The sequence below is a fragment of the Crinia signifera genome, chromosome 1 (assembly GCF_055691185.1).
Source record: "Crinia signifera chromosome 1, ASM5569118v1, whole genome shotgun sequence".
Lineage (NCBI taxonomy): Eukaryota > Metazoa > Chordata > Amphibia > Anura > Myobatrachidae > Crinia > Crinia signifera.
The window spans coordinates 10529624-10542349 of record NC_139217.1 but is presented as its reverse complement, the minus strand read 5'-3'; the positions used below and the strand labels follow the sequence as shown (position 1 = coordinate 10542349).

The 12726-nt window shown below is 47.7% G+C and overlaps 1 protein-coding gene across 2 annotated transcripts in view; it reads left to right on the top strand.

Annotated features, from left to right (window-relative positions):
- Positions 1-4761, top strand: part of LOC146061037 (uncharacterized) — a 139926-nt gene extending 135165 nt beyond the window's left edge. Inside the window, exons 20-21 of one of the 2 annotated variants that reach the window (XM_083174441.1) lie at positions 53-347; positions 4356-4761. In XM_083174441.1, coding sequence (XP_083030567.1) covers positions 53-347; positions 4356-4609 — 549 coding nt within the window. In that variant the 3' untranslated portion in view covers positions 4610-4761. The remainder of the gene's footprint in view (positions 1-52; positions 348-4355) is intronic. The other variant, XM_083174448.1, reaches the window with a different exon arrangement.
- Positions 4762-12726: the final 7965 nt, after the last annotated feature.

Below are 12726 nucleotides of genomic sequence, written 5' to 3'. Positions count from 1 at the left end.
AGGGGATGCGGGTACTGCGTCCATGAATGTAACATCTTCTTTTGTTTCCCAGGAAGGTTTACCCAGGTTGGCGGTGGGAGCCTTTGATTCTCCAGAGCTGACCGCAATGGATACGAATGTGGCAGTTACACCTGTCGTTAAGGATGCTCAACCTGCTCCCTTATCAGTACCTCCCGTGGTGCCTGGGGCAACCAGGGATGACGTCTGGTCGGATGGTCCATCTGCTCTGGTTCCAATGTCTGGTCCTCCCATTGTCATTCCCTCCCCTGGTGTGTCAGCGGCCGCTGGAGCAGCCGAAGCTGGGGCTTCCGTCAGACCTACAGATGAGGGTCCCGCGCCAGGAACTGGTGAGCTTAATACTGCACATGTCTCCACTTCAGTGTCGTACTCTATAGACAGCTCCGCTAGGAGCTACGAGAAAGCTAGTTGCGCGCGAGGTCACCAAGAAAGTGGGGAAGGCTAACGCGCCTAATAAGGCGGCAGCTCCAAAGGAACCCTCTTTGCATGGGGAGATGTGCATTGCTTAAACACCGCAGTGACTAGGGGTCTGCGTAAAAGGGTTAGTAGAAAGGTACATCTTCATGATAAATGAGATGTTTTTGAAGTACAGGGGGTTCGTCTGGAGGGATTACGACTGTAAATTTCTTCATAATCTGGAGGGTAATGCTCTCGGTTTCAAGGATGTGGAGATTTGACTGGAGGTCACCAGCCAGACCCCCACTGCCGAGTCACTAGTTAAGAATCCCTATCCTGTTCGGTGAAAGGAAAGTGCTTTGCATACAGTGACTCCAAGTGCACAAGAGGTGCGAGTTGTCGGTTCCGACACACTTTCGAGTGTTCGGAGCTGGTCACCCTGCCAAAGAGTGCAAGTCTGCCCCTTCTGGTGCCCTCGCATGCCCACTCCCGATTAGAGTCTCCGCTGTCGTGGTGGTTGTCCCGGTACCCGAATAGGCAGGATGTAGAATTCCTTCTCAAGGGTTTTAGTTTGGGGTTTCATTTGCCCATTGGGGAGGAGGTTACTGATGTTTTACGCAGGAATTTGCGTTCGGCTATGGAGTTGCCCAATGTGGTGAGACAAAAGGTGGACACTGAGATAGCTTTGGGCAGCATGTGTGGACCTTTTGACTCAGCCTTTGCCCAAATTGTGCATTTTCCCACTAGGGGTGGTGCCCAAGAAGATGTTGGGCAAGTTTCGGATGATCCAGCACCTGTCTTAATCACACGGGTGATCTGTGAATGATGCAATTCCTGCTGAATTCTGCCGTGTCCGTTACCAGCTCTTCAATGCGCCCCACGACATAATCCAGGGTTTTGGTCAAGGTGCCCTTTTGGCCAAACTGGATGTGGAATCTGCTTTCCGCCTCTTGCCCCTCCACCCCAATTCATTTGGGTTCATGGGCTTCCGGTTAGAAGGGTATATTTATATTGACCATTGCTTGCTCATGGGTTGTTCCATCTCTTGTGCCTATTTTGAGAAATTTAGCATGTTTTTACACTGGTGTATTAAGGAGGGTATGGCCATGATGGCGTTGACCACTATCTGGACAATTTTCTTTTTGTAGGCACATGGGATGGTTCTGCTTATCAGGAGTTGCTTAGTTTTGCGGGGTCACTCTTTAAGGAATTGAGGGTCCCGGTGGCGGAAGACCAGATGGAGGGCCCATCCACTTGTTTGTATTACCTCGGTATAGAGGTGGACACGGTGGTCGGTTGTTGCCGGCTCCCTGTGTACAAAGTTGCCCGTCTTCAGGGTCAGTTGGAGGAATGTCTGGGGTTAGTCAGGGTTAGGCTCCGCCAAGCGCAGTCCCTGTTAGGGTCCCTATATTTTGCCTGCCTGGTCATCCCGATGGGGCGGGTTTTTTGCAGGAAGCTTGAGATGGTTACGGCGGGGATTTCCAGCCTGCATCTAACCATTCACTTGTCTGGGGAGATGAAGGGTGACCTCCGGGTGTGGTCCTCCTTTTTGGAGTCACGGCCCGATTCTAGTACCCGTTTGCAATTGCACACAGATGCGGCCGGTTCTGCTGGTTTCTGTACCTTTTTTTCCGGGGGAGAGTGGTGCGTTGGGTCCTTGCCCCCCTCCTGAGTCGCCTGCGGTTTTACAAGGAATCTGTTTCGGTACTCTTTACCTAGAAGGGCGCCCACGATTTTGATCATGGGCATCGCAGGTAAAAAAATTGCAAAGATTGCATTGCATGCGGCCAAAAAATCGCATGCGATGCGATCGACGCGATTACCGCGATTTTACATGGGGAACAATGTTAAATGGGTCAATTGACCCGATTTAACACTGGGAACAATGTTAAATGGCCCACAGACCCCAAATAGCCACCCTGGGCACCCCCAATTGTTAACGCCACCCCACGATCAACGTGAACCCGAAGCGTGGCGAGCACAGCGGTACGCGTCCTCCGACCTTTTTATACCCCCACTATCCACGTCGGCGTGGAGTTGAGAATAGATAGTGTGGCGAGCGCAGCGAGCCACCGAGCCCGAAGCGTGGCGAGCGCACGCGGATACCTGTGAAGCCCGCGAAGGGACACGTTTACCTGTGAAGGTATCGGCGTTCCCTCGCCGGGCTCGGTGGCTCGCTGCGCTCGCCACACTATCTATTCTCAACTCCACGCCGACGTGGATAGTGGGGGTATGAAAAGGTCGGAGGACGCGTACCACCGCCCCTCGCGGGCTCGCTGCGCTCTCCACGCTTCGGGTTCACGTTGATCGTGGGGTGGAGTTAACAATTGGGGGTGCCCAGGGTGGCTATTTGGGGTCTGTGGGCCATTTAACATTGTTACCAATGTTAAATCGGGTCAATTGACCCATTTAACATTGTTCCCTATGTAAAATCGCGGTAATCGCGTCGGTCGCATCGCATGCGTTTTTTTGGCCGCATGCGATGCGACCGACGCGATTTACATTTTAACATGGGTTTAAATGGGAAATCGCTGGCATCGCATTGGTCGCATCGCAAATGGCATGCGATGTACATGCGATGCCCGCGATGGGCGCCCTTCTAGGTAAAGAGTACCTCTGTTTCTCTTGGAGCGGTTTCCCATTATAGTTGCCGTAGAGTTGTGGGTGCCTCAGTTACCCGGCAGGACAATTTGTTTTTTGGTGCAACAAAAATGGGAGTTGTTCAACTGAAAAATAATCAGCGCGCGTCCTAGCCGCAGGCCTTGCGGCTGCTGCAATACTTAGTGCTGAAATGCCTGCAGTCCTAGATAGATTTTCTGTAGCACATGTTCCGGGCGTGGACAACTGCATAGCCGATGCGCTTTCCCGCTTTGACTTTGGGTGTTTCCAGGTGTTGGTGCCAGTAGCATCTTCTGTATTTATAGATTATAGAACAGGGATGACTGACTTAGCCCGACAATCCTTGGCTCCTTCTACGCCCCCGGGCCTACTCAGCTGCCTGGCAGGATTGGGAGGTGCATCGCCTTAGGTTTGAGGTTCAGGGTAAGTCGGAGGAATATTACTTGCTGGTTTTCATTTGGGATCATTACTGCCGGGGCAGGGCCAAGGCGGCCATGGTTGCCACCTAGGCAGGTATTGCTTTTCATGCGCGACTGCGGGGGATTTCCATGATCCCACTAGGTCATTTGTGCTGGGTAAGGCTCTGCATGGATGGGCTAAGGAGCGCCCCTCCAGTGCCGATTCGTGCAGGCCTATTGATCTGCGACTGCTGCAGGAGTTGATAGGGGAACTAGCAGCCGTTGCTGGCTTTCCTTTTGAGTCCACGCTTTTTAGTTGGCAGTTTTCTCCAGCTTTCTTTGGCGCATTCTGGATTAGCGAGCTGGTGGTGGCCAGCAAGGGGTCGTTAACCATGGGCCTTCTGTTCACGGACGCAGTTTTTGCAGAGGGTTCACTCATGTCAGAGATACCTCGGTCAAAAACAGACCAGCAGGGCCATGGCAAGTTTGTCACACTGTGGGCTCATGAGGAGCCAGCATTGTGCCCTGTGACTATAGCCACTAGCTACGCTCCTTCTAGGCCACAGGGCAGACCCCAGTGGTGGTTGCATGGAGACTGGGCTCTGCTTACCAAGTATCAGTTTAATGCGGTGTTTAAGCATTGCTTGCATCATTTAGGTCTGGATGAGGAGGAGTACGGGACACACTCTTTCCGCATTGGGGCTGCTACCTGCGCGGAGGCCTAGCGGGCTTTCTGACTCTTCCATTCAGGCAATGGGATGATGGAAGTCCGCTGCATTTAAGAAGTATATGAGATTAGGTAAGATTTAGATGTAGTGCGCCTGTTGCGCTGACCCAAAAATGCTGTTTACCCGCCTAATATACTTGTATTCTATTTTTATAATGTATTAATTTTTACTGACGTGAGCTCCTTTTTTCTTTCAGCTTCCCGTTCAATACCCCCGGGACAGATGTGGGTAGTCGGCAACTCATTTGTTTTTGGGGCCGAACAGCACCCTTCAGCTAGATGGGCTTTTGAGTTGTCCAGTGGACGTACAGTTAGGTGGTTCGGAGTCAGGGGCCTTAGGTGGTCCGGTTTGCTGGCTCTCCTGGATAGACAAGAGAGGGCATGGGGACGCCCTGCGGTAGTGGTGATTCATCTAGGGGGGGGACGATCTGTGCCAGATGAAGAGCATTGAGATGATTTTGGCGATCAAGGCGGACTTCCTTGAGCTATTTCGCCGTTGGCCTTCGGTCCATTTAGTCTGGTCAGATATTCTTCCCCGCATGGTTTGGCAGGGGGGCGTTCAAGTCTCCGCGATCAATAAGACCAGAAAGAAGGTGAACTGTGCTGTGTCGAAGTTCATTTTGTCTGAAGGGGGTTCGGCCATTCGTCATCCTTTGTTGGTGCGGGCCAGCCCACCGTATTATGCTAGCGATGGTGTCCACTTGACTACTTTGGGTTTAGGGGTGTTTTTGGGGGATATTTTTTCGTGCGTAGTTTAGGTTAGTGGACAATTAGATTGGTCTTCATTGGGTGGTATGCGTTGGCTCTTAAAGCCTCTCAAGGATGTCTCTTAAAGCCTCTCAAGGATGTCTCTTAAAGCCTCTCAAGGCCTCTTGCAGTACAGCGTCACGGTCCAGCAGTCACATGTGGCATAAGTGGGCATTGGGAGACACTGCCCCTGGAAAAGACGGCGGATATGTCCTGGCTTTGCGGGGGGGGGGACAATTTGGGCACTCCTTCACGGGAGTGTCCACACCGGCCAGACAAGGGGTGGTGAGCCATCCCAACATTAGGTTGTGCTGTAGTCCACTGGGACGTCTCGGTCGTCACCATATTAATATTGATTAGTTGGGGCATTTATGTCGCTGCCATTGCGATGTGACTAGAGCTGGACATTACGTTGTACCTTATTGCCAGCCCTTTAAGAGGGATCATACCACGTAAAAAAAAAAAATATATATATCCTTTAAATATAATGCTTTGGTGTCGGTGTCTTTATTGCGTCAGTGTGAGTTTTTTTAGTTAAGCTAGATTAATGTGTTTTTTATAAGGGGTTAAGAATAAACTTAAAAAAACACATTAAATACAATAGAGTATAGGCACAGATCCTCCCCACCAATAGAGTATAGGCACAGATCCTCCCCACCAATAGAGTATAGGCACACATCCCCCCATAGAGTATAGGCACACATCCCCCCATAGAGTATAGGCACAGATCCTCCCCACCAATAGAGTATAGGCACACATCCCCCCATAGAGTATAGGCACAGATCCTCCCCACCAATAGAGTATAGGCACACATCCCCCCATAGAGTATAGGCACACATCCTCCCCACCAATAGAGTATAGGCACAGATCCTGCCCACCAATGGAGTATAGGCACAGATCCTGCCCACCAATGGAGTATAGGCACAGATCCTGCCCACCAATGGAGTATAGGCACAGATCCTGCCCACCAATGGAGTATAGGCACAGATCCTGCCCACCAATGGAGTATAGGCACAGATCCTGCCCACCAATAGAGTATAGGCACAGATCCTGCCCACCAATGGAGTATAGGCACACATCCCCCTTGATTATAGAGTACATTTCAGGTGTTGACCTTCAATGGTCAACCCAATGAATGTCAACATTAAAAGGTTGATCTAATAATCATATCCTGCAGCTTCTTGTGTCCACACATTGCATTTTAACAGGAATAAAATGAGTGGGGGTCCCCCATATTTTAAGGACCAGCACTGGGCTCTTGAGCTAGCCTTGGTTCCCAAAATACAGGGGACAAAATGAGTGAGGTCCACCGCATTTTAGGGACCAGCACCAGGCTGCACTAGCAGGGGGTGTAAACAGCCAGGGGACTTGACAGGGTCCCATGGCCAAAGCATAAGTCAGCCCAGGCCGGGAGTTCTTAGAGAGGTGCGGACCCCACAAAATAAAGGGGTTCCTCCTATCGAGGACATCCCAGGCTTGAGCTGAAGTACCCGGACCACCACTGCTGATGGGGGACACACACATTTCACTGACACTAATGGGGGACCGCACCACTGCCACAAACCCCCCCCCCCCCCAGCACACTGCTGCACAGTATGCACTTGCAGAGGAGGCGGGCACAGCAGAGATTGGCTGAACTCACTGACACACTGCTGGCCCCTCCTTTCCCACTGGCCGGACTCCCTGCTGCTGCCAGAGTCCGGGGACTGCAAAGTGCCAGTGAGAGGCAGCAGATCCGGGAGGCTTGTGACAGAACCAGATTGCTCAAATTAGGGTATTAAGCAAAGAATGGGAAAAGTAAGGGCATGATAATACTATAAGACGACCAAAGTAAACAAAAAAAAAAAAATGAATAGCGCACCTGACCGTTTCTATGCCGCCCATCTGCAAGCGGGGGGAAAAACCCCAAAGCCAAAGATTTGAATACCCCCCATTGTCTTTCATGAAGAGTCAGATTAAGATTTCTACCAAAGAAAGAATGAAAGAATTCTTCTAAGCGCTGAAGGGCGGTTACTGCAGCTGCTCTCTACACGGGATTTACTCATTCCCAAGGAAGCACAGAAGACCTGATACAAAGGTTTAGACGGTGCTGGGAGTGCTGCATATAATTAGACATACATACAAATAGATAAAGTAATGATCCTAATATCTGCATCTGTCCATATGAAGGGTTAGTTGCTCTTTGTTAGAAGTATTATGCAGATGTTAATGCTGCCATTACTATTGTGCTTGCAGTGGTTTAGTTCAATAAAGCCTCATACTAATCACTAGGAGTATCCAGCATTGATGGTGTTAGTAGTAAATTAGTGGCAAAGTCCAGCATTAAAGATAGTGTTAGTTTGTTACTATTCGTGTAACACAGAGGAGGAATATTGACCACTCCCAGGGGTGCATGGTCTCCTCCAATAACTCGCAGGCTGGAGTGCCCCTTGTGCTCTTAATAAACTGGATTCCTCCAATATCCACTGGGCACCTGTTTTGGCGTTCCCTCTGGTCAGCATGCGTCCAGTTGCCATACGTGGAGGGATCGGTTACAGCAATGCCGGCCGGCAGTCGTTTCAGTGGGCAGGAAATAGTAATGATCGGACGTGTTTCCCCACATGCGTATCTCTGCGGCTTTCTCAAAGATCGGGTTAGATCTGCCGTCTGTCAGATCCCATTAAGAAGCAGCTGGTTTCCCACTTGGGGTTAGATCTGCCGTTTGTCAGCTCCCATTAAGAAGCCGCTGGGTTCCCACTTGGGGTGGCTTTTGCAGACACATGGTCTGATTTGCACTTCCTCACAGTTCCGTTCCAGGCCCCAGCCTTGTTGTCATCCCTTCACAGGGTCTGTGCGTTCCACATGACATTGTTCATACAGATCACATGATCGCAACATAGCCTTGGCGGACTTTATTACTTCATTGTTTTAAAGAGGGAGTATCGTGATTGTCCCGATGTTTGTCATAAAGTTCTCATTATATACCCGTAAAACAGAACCCAAAAGTATAGACATAAATATGGATATAAGAAAATGTATGATATAAGTTTTGTCTATTTTATACTTGGCTATTGGCTCACATCAAACAAAATCTATACATTGCCTGAAAGTTAGCTTTATAGATAACTAACAAACACTTCCTGTCTTATTGTCACGGAATAATAATTACTATGATACTGGATTACCATTATTGCCAATTATTTTCTACAGTGCATATTGAATAATCATATTGATAGTTGATACATTAATCCATGTGCAAGCAGCGTATATACAGTATTAAAGGCTCTACTCGCTAATTTCTCAGCGGTATATATTAATAGAGAACGGGACTGGACCAAAGAGAAAGGAAAAAGTATATAAAATATTGGTGATTACTCTCATATTTAACCCCTTATTTTATACATAAATACATGAATATAGTCCCCACATCTCTGTCGGGGAAGGGGGAGGGAAAGAGTTGGCAATATATCACCAATATCAGAGATCAGGTAATGTATGTTAAATGAATAATAAATCAATAGACAGTTATGCCTATGCCTAAGAGATATTATTATAATATAATGTGGGTGGTGTCCTTACAGTCCGTGTAACCTCTGCTCCCGCGCCACCCAATAGAACCCACATTACTACAGAGAGTTTATAAGAGAGGAAAAATTAAGATCTTTGGGTCCAGGGGAAAGGCCATAGGGTGGAGCAAGCAAATTCATATTTCTACTGGTTTGCCAACCGGTGCTGCAGCAGGGGAAACGCTGGAACGCAGCCCAGATGGACCTTGGGTCCTGTGCACCAACACCCCTTAGTGCTTCACCGGAGGCAATTTTTTTTTTTAATTCTTTATTTTCTAAGATAATCAATACAAAGTATAGTCACATTAGATACAAGGAATGTACCATTCTCTTTTTTTCCATATTAAAACTAGAACAAATAAAAAAGAAACCATGAGGGAGGGTGCAGACCGGAAATGGGAAGAGTAAGAAGAAGGGAGGGGCAAAGGGGAAAGACAGGGGAGAGGGAAAAGGGGGAAAAGAGGGTGTCACGGACCCACCGGTCGCCTGCTCCGATACGTCAATCTGAGCAGCTCCGGCCGTGACTGGGGTTCACTTAGGACACTCGGGTCCTTTCCTTGAGGTACACTGCCACCAGCCAAAACCTGATTTTAGCGCCTGAAACTGCGCAAGGGGCGGCTTGGCTCGCCCCTGACCACACAATGCAATATAACAATGGTAACGTTTTCCAGCCTTTCTCTTCTGAGGCTAATGAGTCTTAGGAACACAGAACCAGAACTGAGAATATGTATTATTTATTCCTAGAAATACTACAGAGCTTTAGAAAATAGGTACAAGATTTTACAATGATTTTAAAAGTACACACAACGATTAAATGCAATTTCAGAGATAAAATAAAAAGGGGAAAAAAGACAGAACCGTATCTTACAATCCTGACGTGGGGGGGTTCTCCACAAGAAATCTCTGGTCGCTTACAGCCTGATTGCTAGACCCCCAGGTAGTGACACTGACTATAGGGAGAAGGGTCTTAGTTATACCTGGTAGACTCCCTCCTCCCTCCCACCCTTGGGATTCCACTCTTTCCATGCTGAAGGAGTGTGGAAGGTCCCTGGCAATGTATCTTCTACAGTCTGCTGTTTTCAAAGTGATTGATCATCCTTCCTTGCATAGCAGACCCACTGATAAGAGATGTGAAGGAAGGGGACAAACTCTAACCTCTTCTTCTGGACCATGGTTTATGAGGGGCTCAGATCTTATCTTACATCCTAACTCCGGAGGAGTCCACAGATGTCACACTGAGGGAATACAGGCCTCAAACTCAAACCAGGGTCACCTAGAGTTTACATACAAGACATGTCCTGATTCCAATACTCACAGGAGACATAACTATTACACCAATATCAGACATACATTGACTGGACAGATAATCCTAACAGGAGGCATACGTTAATTTGATCGATCACCTGATCTGATCGTTACACCTAAATGTCACGGACCCACCGGTCGCCTGCTCCGATACGTCAATCTGAGCAGCACCGGCCGTGACTGGGGTTCACTCAGGACACTCGGGTCCTTTCCTTGAGGTACACTGCCACCAGCCAAAACCTGATTTTAGCACCTGAAACTGCGCAAGGGGCGGCTTGGCTCGCCCCTGACCACACAATACAATATAACAATGGTAACGTTTTCCAGCCTTTCTCTTCTGAGGCTAATGAGTCTTAGGAACACAGAACCAGAACTGGGAATATGTATTATTTATTCCTAGAAATACTACAGAGCTTTAAACAAAATGGTTACAAGACATTACAATGATTTTAAAAGTACACACGAGTTTTAAATGCAAATTTCAGAAATAAAATAAAAAGGGAAAAAAGACAGAACCGTATCTTACAATCCTGACGTGGGGGGGTTCTCCACAAGAAATCTCTGGTCGCTTACAGCCTGATTGCTAGACCCCCAGGTAGTGGCACTGACTATAGGGAGAAGGGTCTTAGTTATACCTGGTAGACTCCCTCCTCCCTCCCACCCTTGGGATTCCACTCTTTCCATGCTGAAGGAGTGTGGAAGGTCCCTGGCAATGTATCTTCTACAGTCTGCTGTTTTCAAAGTGATTGATCCTCCTTCCTTGCATAGCAGACCCACTGATAAGAGATGTGAAGGAAGGGGACAAACTCTAACCTCTTCTTCTGGACCATGGTTTATGAGGGGCTCAGATCTTATCTTACATCCTAACTCCGGAGGAGTCCACAGATGTCACACTGAGGGAATACAGGCCTCAAACTCAAACCAGGGTCACCTAGAGTTTACATACAAGACATGTCCTGATTCCAATACTCACAGGAGACATAACTATTACACCAATATCAGACATACATTGACCGGACAGATAATCCTAACAGGAGGCATACGTTAATTTGATCGATCACCTGATCTGATCGTTACAGAGGGTCAGGAACAGGGACAAATATAACACTATTTCTTGCATATATAATAAAATATAGATAAATACAAATTGCAGTTATTTAAAAATACAAAAACAAAGGAAAACTTGCTGCAAAAAAGAGGTGAAGCCCCGTGGGGATGCAGGGACGGCCCGGTACAGCCGAAATAGCCACACCAGCCATAGAAACGCACTAAGAACGGTCACCGGTAATAGAAGGAAAAGATACGGGAGCCATATGTAGGAGTCAAGGACCCCAGACTATATCGAATTTATGGGGACGGTCAAGGAAGTAATAGGTGATTTTTTTTCCATTGCAGCTATGGACCAGACAGTTAATTAGGGCCCCTTTTGTGGGGGGGTGGTATGGAACACTTCCAGCAATAATGAATTTGGCTGCGGTCAGTATATGGGATAGTAACTTATTCAAGGAAAGGTCTAAGTCACGAAAAGGAACGACCATGGGTCTAAGGAGAGTGAGATACCTGAAGTAGATTTCAGGAGCAGGGCTATCATAGTCCAAAAAGTGGAGATAGGACACATCCACCAAATACTGAAAAGTGTCCCTGTATGGCCACAATTCCGCCAGAACACAAGGGTAGAGGTAGTATTGTACCATCTTTAGTATAGTTTGTAAGATTTTTCTTTAAGTCATGTGGAGATAGAGCTTTTAGCTATGTCCTCTTGTACCTCATTCCAACAAGAGTCATCAGGCAGCTTCCCAAGGTCCAGCTCCCAATCCCTTTTGTGGGCGGCTAAGAGAAACAGCAGTGGCTTTCATTAACATTGAATATACAGAAGATATCAAGCCCCGGTGTAGAGGGCAGTTCAGACATAAAGACTCAAATGGGTTGGGGGTACAGAGCACATCAGCTTGAGGGAGAGACCAAAGAAAATGCCGGAGCTGAAAATACTCAAAATGGGAGGAGATATCGAGAGAAATAAGTGTTTGATATCATCTATAGAAGCTCACGAGCACTGTACAGTAAGGTCATAAACTACCCGAAGGCCAGCTAAGCTCCATGTTTTGAATAGGTGGGGGGAGTTACCTGGGGGAAAAGCGGGATTATTCCATAGAGGAGTAAGAGGGGAGCAAGCAGAGGAGAATTTGTAGGCAGAATAAGAAGAATCCCAGATCGCCGCGCAGAATCTGAGATGGCAGTATAGTAGCCAACAGAGACCTATGAGGCTTGGGTAGACACCATAAAGAGGCCAAAGAATGAACCCCTAAATAAGCAGCCTCCAAGTCAACCCAAGAGATAGATCATAGAGGAGCCACCAGAGGCAATTTTAAGATTACGTTGGTAGAGTCCTTAGGCACGAGGCGGTGGAAGCCCAGAAAGACGACTTCTTTTACTCCATCCATCAGATTGTGAAAGGCAAATCCCTGAATAAGCAATGCATGTAATCCCAATCATGTGGAGATCATGGAGTGAGATGAAGACCTGCTGATCAGCAAAATCTGTCGCAATTGATAGACACACCGTCATATTTTACCTCAAATCCCACTTGATCCCATTGCAGCAAGTTTCACTTCAGATTGTTCTAGGTTTATCTAGGGAAGTACAAGAATTTAGCCACCCTGCAGCTTTGTAGTGTCCTTTCCTTAGTATTTGCATTTGGTACTTATGATGTATCTTGCTTTGGGGACCCTTCAGATGCTGCTGCTGGTTGCGAGTGGATTCTCATTTAGTATGCCAGCTCTTCCTGCGGTCTCCAACGACTTGACACTCTTTCATGATGGCGGAATAGACACCATCCCAACCAGAGCTAGATCACGTCTATAGGGACCTGGACCATTTTCACAAAAATTTTGGGGAGTTCATCTGTTCCTTCAGGACAGTCCTCTTTAAATCTTATCCTATAATGCCACAATTGTGATTTAAAACATCAAAG